The following is a 6,000-nucleotide window of genomic DNA, read 5'->3' as shown; positions in this document are numbered from 1 at the left end:
ATTACATGAACCAGACCCAAGCCATACCCGGTAAAACAATATATTTTTTTATCATTTTTACATTGAAAAATTACAGGTTTTAATCGAAACTCAGGTGGGGGTCTGATATAAAATTTCACAAATTATACCTTAGTCCATGTATTAATCAGACCTTCAAGTCCCGACCTGGGTCTTAATCGGGTCTTCTTATTTATCACCATACCCAGACCTTATAAGGTTTGGTACAGGTGGGGTCCAGGTAAACCCAACCCGTTGACACCCGTACTCAATAGGCATCAATATCCCCATCAAACGCCCATCCCCTCTATAGTACAATGCCCCCACCTCCCGAGTAAGGTTGAGAGGATCAAACATGGTCTAGTCACAAGGGACATGCCATTTTAGCCGCGTTCCTTGATGACACGACCAAATACGCATGGATACGGTGACACAGCCTCTGACACGTGCAGTCATTATTTTAATACTTTTATATTTTTAAGATATTTCAACAAAATATATTTTAAATATCAAAATATCAGAAAATAGTTTTTATTAATTAAAGATTTAAAAACTTTGTATCCTTATGTCCTTTTAAAAAAAAAAAGAACTTGAGTTTCGAATTGCCCCAAGATGTGCTTGTATCCGCTTATATTTTTTTTATAGTATCATAGTCATAAGAAAAATTTGCAAAAGCCTAAAAAGACTCCACTCAGCTGGTAGGGGCCACATGTGAATGTGGCCAAGTTTACCGGACATCACAAGCTCAAAACCCATGAGTGGCGCCCTTTGCCACCACAAGGATGTTTACACCATGATGGCCATGTTTACTTGAAAAATATTTCTCAAACACACACACACCTCCTTCAACTTGCCACACGTATAGAAATTCTGTGTCCTCGTGTCCTGTTTTTTAAAAGAAAATTTGAACTTGGGAACCCAAGTCACATGTCCTCTTGTCCACGAATATTTGTGACGAACTTGGACAGAGGTTGTGATGCTGTTGGGACTTGAGAAGGTATTTCACTCAGTGTAGAGATGAACATCGGGTCGCGCTGCCCACGGCTAATCGGGTACCCTGAAAGTACAGCCCGAAATTGTCGGGCCAAGCCTGACCCGATAACTAATCGGGTCGGGCTCAGGTACATGGGTAGCCCGAGACGGGCCCATGTGGTGCCTATAAAAAAAGGTTAAATGTTCTCCCTCTCCCTGGCTGGGCCACAGGTAAAACAAAAAATAAAAAAACCTTTTCTGGAAAAAAAGAAGTTTTAAATTTAAAAAATTGTATCGTTTTCATCCAAAATATTAAAAAACACCCTGGCCATCTGTCATGTCTGTCATGTAATGTGATTGAAAGCTGGCCATGTAATGTGACAGGAGAGAGAAGATGGAGAGACACGTGCTTCTGTCTATCCTTCTGTGTTTTGAGAGGTGAACGATATCCTCTTTTTTTTCTTTTTTCTTTGGAGAGTCCTCGGGTGCAATATGATTGCACAAATATTTGTGCATTTTCTGCATCAGGCCTTGAGCTCCGCAACCGACAGGCCCTGTTTCCAAGATGGACGGTGATCAGGTGCTTAATGCACAAATATATATTTGTCCAACCATATTGCACCTGATCTTTTTCACCTCTTTGAAAGGTAAAAAGTGTTTCACTCTCATTGAAACGAAGAACAGAGGCAGCGGCTGATGAGTAGACAGGGTTCTTCAAAGGTGAAAAAAGATCAGGTGCAATATCATTGCACAAATATTTGTGCAATAAGCACCAAAGAGATGAGACGAAGTGGGTAACTCGGCGCACAGAGTCTTCTCTCTATGCTCCAATACTCCGCATCCTGGTGCTGCTGCTTATCTAGCGGGTCACAGACACCACCAGATTGGTAGCCCAACCCGAATAGTGTCGGGCAAAGCTCGGCCAGTCAATCTATTTTGGTTTGTCGGGCTTTTGTTGATCCGATATAGAGTCATCCTGACTCGACCCGATATTCATCCTTAACTCAATATATATAAGGTAACTAAAATATGTAAACTCGTCGAATAGTAAACTGGTATGCACCAAGATTTTCATAGGATCTTTTAAAGCTTGAAAATGAACGGTTCAGAATTTTCGTAAATATACAAACATAAAAAGCCATATTTCTTGATCCAATTACGATTTGCAAAAAAAAAAACTATGAAAATCTGAATTCATACCAGTTTATATTTTGCTATTTCAGCTTTCCGGTATCATGGGTATATATATATATATATATATATTTTGCCGGTTTACGTATTGCAGTTCTCATTCCAAATGTATATCACTCCCCCTTAAGAGAGTTGCGGTTGTTGGCTGGTGCTGTGGGACAAAAGAGACCAGCGAGTTAAAGGGTTAACAGAAAAAAAATACCATCCTTACGCCACGCCACCTCTCTCTCGCATGATTGCAGCCTCCTAGTCTCACCATCTCAACCAAAAATTTCGTAAGATGTTGTCTTCAAATTCCCGGTACGCATCTCAAACTCTGCCAAATCTCAAATTCTCGATTCGTTTCTGCTTTCTTCTTTTGGTGGCTGTCGAATTTTCACCACATCGAGACAAGTGGATGGTATACCCAGTTTTCATCAATATCTGGATTTCATATGCTCTACAGCATCTCCATATGTAATTCCAATGGGTGATCTATTTTTTCTGATTCAATGATTAATATGAATTGGGATTCTGTTGTGCACAGATCTGCTTCGTCTGAAATGGCACGCAGGAGCTCCTTATCTACCCCCACGTCTACCTCTAAGATCGCTAGCAGGATCCCAAAGGTATCTCCCAATTCCGAACCGAATTCTACCCATGGAAAGGCGTCCGCAGATAGATCACCCAGATTGGTAGAACGCAAGCCTTTGAAAATCACCACCATCACCACCACCAACTCTGTTCCTGAGGTATAACCTTCTCCCATTTTCTTTTAGTCTTTGATTTCTGATTCTCTTTTGGTGGGGAGCTCAATTTTGGTGACTCTCTCTCTCTCTCTCTCTCTCTCTCTCTCTCTCTCTCTCTCTCTCTCTCTCTCTCTCTCTCTCTCTCTCTCTCTCTCTCTCTCTCTAGAAACGGGTGGTGGGAAGGGGGGCAGAGCTGCAGCAGAAACTGGGAGAGGCTAAGGTGGATCTGAAGAAGGCCAAGGATCAGCTGGCGATCGACGAGGACGCGAAATCGCGAGCTCTCGATGAGCTCAGAGAGATGAAGAAGATTGCCGAGGATGCGAATTCGAGGCTCAGCGAGGCTCTCCTGGCGCAGAAACGGGCGCAGGAGATCTCCGAGGTTGAGAAGTTTCGAGTCGATGAGTTGGAGCAGTTGAGCATCGAGGCTGCCCAGAAGAAGGATCAAGCTTGGTATCTCGAACTCGAGGCAGTACAAAAGCACCGGTCTTTGGACTCTGCAGCATTGCTTGCAGCTAAGCAGGAGCTGGAGAGGGTGAACGAGGAGCTGTCCGCGGCATCGGTAGCGAAGAATTTAGCACTGAAGCAGGCCGATGGTGCTAAGAAGATGGCCGATGCGAATGAGAATAAAATTGAGGATCTATCGGCCGAGCTCGCGTCGCTGAAGGGATTTCTGGATTTGGTATCTACTTCTCGAATGGTGGCAGAGAAGGAGAAAGTAGCAAGAGAGTCTAAGTGGGAGGCAGAGGCAAGAGAAGCAGCAGAATTGGCTTGTCAGTCGAGATTGGTTATCGATTCTCTGAAGAAGGAGATCGGGAGAGCGCATGATGTTGAGGTGAGATTGGGCGAAAGGGAGGCATTGTTGGAGAAACTGAAGCTCGAGCTTAGCAGTACAAGAGATTCAGAGTCTCAGGCAACGAGTTCCTTAATGGAAAGCAAGGAGAGGATTGAGGTGCTGGAGAAAGAAATTGAGATTGCCAAGGCAGCCGAGAGCGAAGCATTCGAATCGATGGTATCGCTAACGAAGCAGCTAGAGGAAGCAAAGATATCTCTTGAAGAAGCCAAACTTGAAATATCTTCTCTTAGAGAGAAGATGGAAGCAATGGAGGCTTCAGTCAGGCAGAGAAGCAACGATCTGGAAACTTCGTGTCGTTGTGTTGAGGAAGCCAAGATTGATCTTCACGACATGGGTGAAACCGTTGAATCCCTCAAGTCGGTGCGAGAAATCGCGCATAAAGATTTGCTTGATGCGAGAGAGAGAGAAGAGTTAGCGATTTTGAACATGCAAACTCTGGCAGAAGAAGCAAGCTCTCTAAGAGATGAGCTTAGGTTGGTGACAGAAGCAGAGGAGAAGAGCAAGAAGGCTCTGGATGATCTTGCAATGGCTCTCCATGAAGTCACCACTGAGGCTAACCAAATGGAGGAGGAACTGGGATCTGCACAAGCAGAGTTGGAGAACTTAAAGGCTGAAGCAGCGCGCTACAAGATGAATGTGAATAGCACAGAAGATGAACTTCAATTAGAATTAGATAATGCGAAGAAAGAAATCGAACGCTTGAAAGAGGCCGCTGAAAGAGCTAAATTGGACTTGAATGATTCTACTTCTGCTTGGAGTGAAAAGGAAATGAAGTTCATTAACTGCATCAAAATATCAGAAGAAGAGATTGCCACCAAAAAAGAAGAGAACAGCAAATTGATGACTTCTCTAATGGAAGCTCAAGAAGAAGCAAGAGCAGCAGAAGAGGAGAAACAGAGACTCATGGGCTCTGTGGAACACGCTGAGGTTGAAGCAAATGCTGCAACGGAAGCCTTTGAGCTTTTTACTGTCGAGAACTTGCGACTCAGAGAAAGGTTATCGAAGATTCAGAAAGAGATGGAGAGTACAATCCATGAAAATGAATATCTTAAGGACAGTGAAGCAGCAGCACTTGTGGAAGTCGACACATTGATGAGATTGCTGGAAGCAGCATTAGAAACAAACTCCAATGGAAACTGCAATTTATCAAGCAAAATCAATCATGATTTGTTCAAGAATGAAACGAGTTCGCCTGAGAAATGTGGGATTCAAGGGATTTCAGAGGTAAAGCTGGAAGGAGCAGTTGATGAAGGTAGAACATCAACTGAAGGACTCGGTGATACTAAGCACATCCTCAGTGTATCATCATCAGATGAAAAGACAAACTCTGTGCATCTTCTTACTCTAGAAAATGTGAATTTATGTTTTCCAAACAAGGAATCAAATTTATATCCAGTAAATATGAATGGTTCTGCTGATGTGGGAAAACAGCATGACTTTGAACCCCAGTATCAATCAGTTGACATGACATCAGAGTTGAGAACACCATCACCCTCGAGGTTGGACGATGGAGAGTCCGATGATTATGATCACGTAGATGGTCTCCAATTGGAAGAGATTGAAAGCAACAAAAGCTCTCCTGCCAGACAGAAAAAGAAAAAAGCTTTTCTGTGGAGGTTTGGAGACCTTTTGAAGAGAAAGAACAACCACAAATGAGCTTTCCCACATGCCTGAGAATTGGACTGGTGAACAGGTGTTTATGATTCAATTTTTTTATACTTACAAGTTTGTGTTGATTATGGAGAGAATGTCATCGTCCCTATCCATGACAGACAAAGTCTCAGTGCTGCTGTTTGTTCACACTTCAAAAACCGAGAATAGAAGCCATTGATGGAAATATCTGATGCTCTTGTTTTAGGATGATTTTGTTGGGGAACAAACTTTCTCTAGATGTGATATTAAAATTGTCAGATATTCTTTTGTAGTTGCCATCATCCAATGTGCTTACATGTATGACAACATGAGGAAGAGTCCTCTAATGGTGTACATCTGCAATTTGGAATTGAGACACTGCAATCACATATCTGTTTGTAGAGTGGAGTGTCTGCTTGCACATAGTATGCTCTTCTCCATACTGCAATCGTTTCAATATTGTAATCAATGTCATTGAACTTCAAATAAGGGCTGAACTGTAGATTCTAAGTAGGGGATGAAACTTTTGGCCTGGACAGTGATGTATCTATAATTTCATTTGTAAAGATTGTTGTTTATTGTTGCAGAAGAGATTTTGGAATTTTTAGATTTACAGATCCCAGGTTG

At 42.5% G+C, this 6,000-nt stretch overlaps 1 protein-coding gene across 1 annotated transcript; it reads left to right on the top strand.

Annotated features, from left to right (window-relative positions):
- Positions 1–2,149: 2,149 nt before the first annotated feature.
- Positions 2,150–5,988, top strand: LOC149812271 (uncharacterized). The gene is made up of 3 exons (XM_089993654.1): positions 2,150–2,460; positions 2,687–2,891; positions 3,055–5,988. Exons 1-3 carry the CDS (start codon positions 2,441–2,443, stop codon positions 5,395–5,397), a joined length of 2,568 nt encoding a protein of 855 aa, XP_089849780.1. The 5' UTR covers positions 2,150–2,440; the 3' UTR covers positions 5,398–5,988.
- Positions 5,989–6,000: the final 12 nt, after the last annotated feature.

Source organism: Nuphar pumila, chromosome 17, assembly GCF_984573655.1.
Source record: "Nuphar pumila chromosome 17, dmNupPumi1.hap1.1, whole genome shotgun sequence".
NCBI lineage: Eukaryota > Viridiplantae > Streptophyta > Magnoliopsida > Nymphaeales > Nymphaeaceae > Nuphar > Nuphar pumila.
The sequence above is the reverse complement of the archived record's forward strand: the minus strand, read 5'-3'. Positions and strand labels throughout refer to the sequence as shown.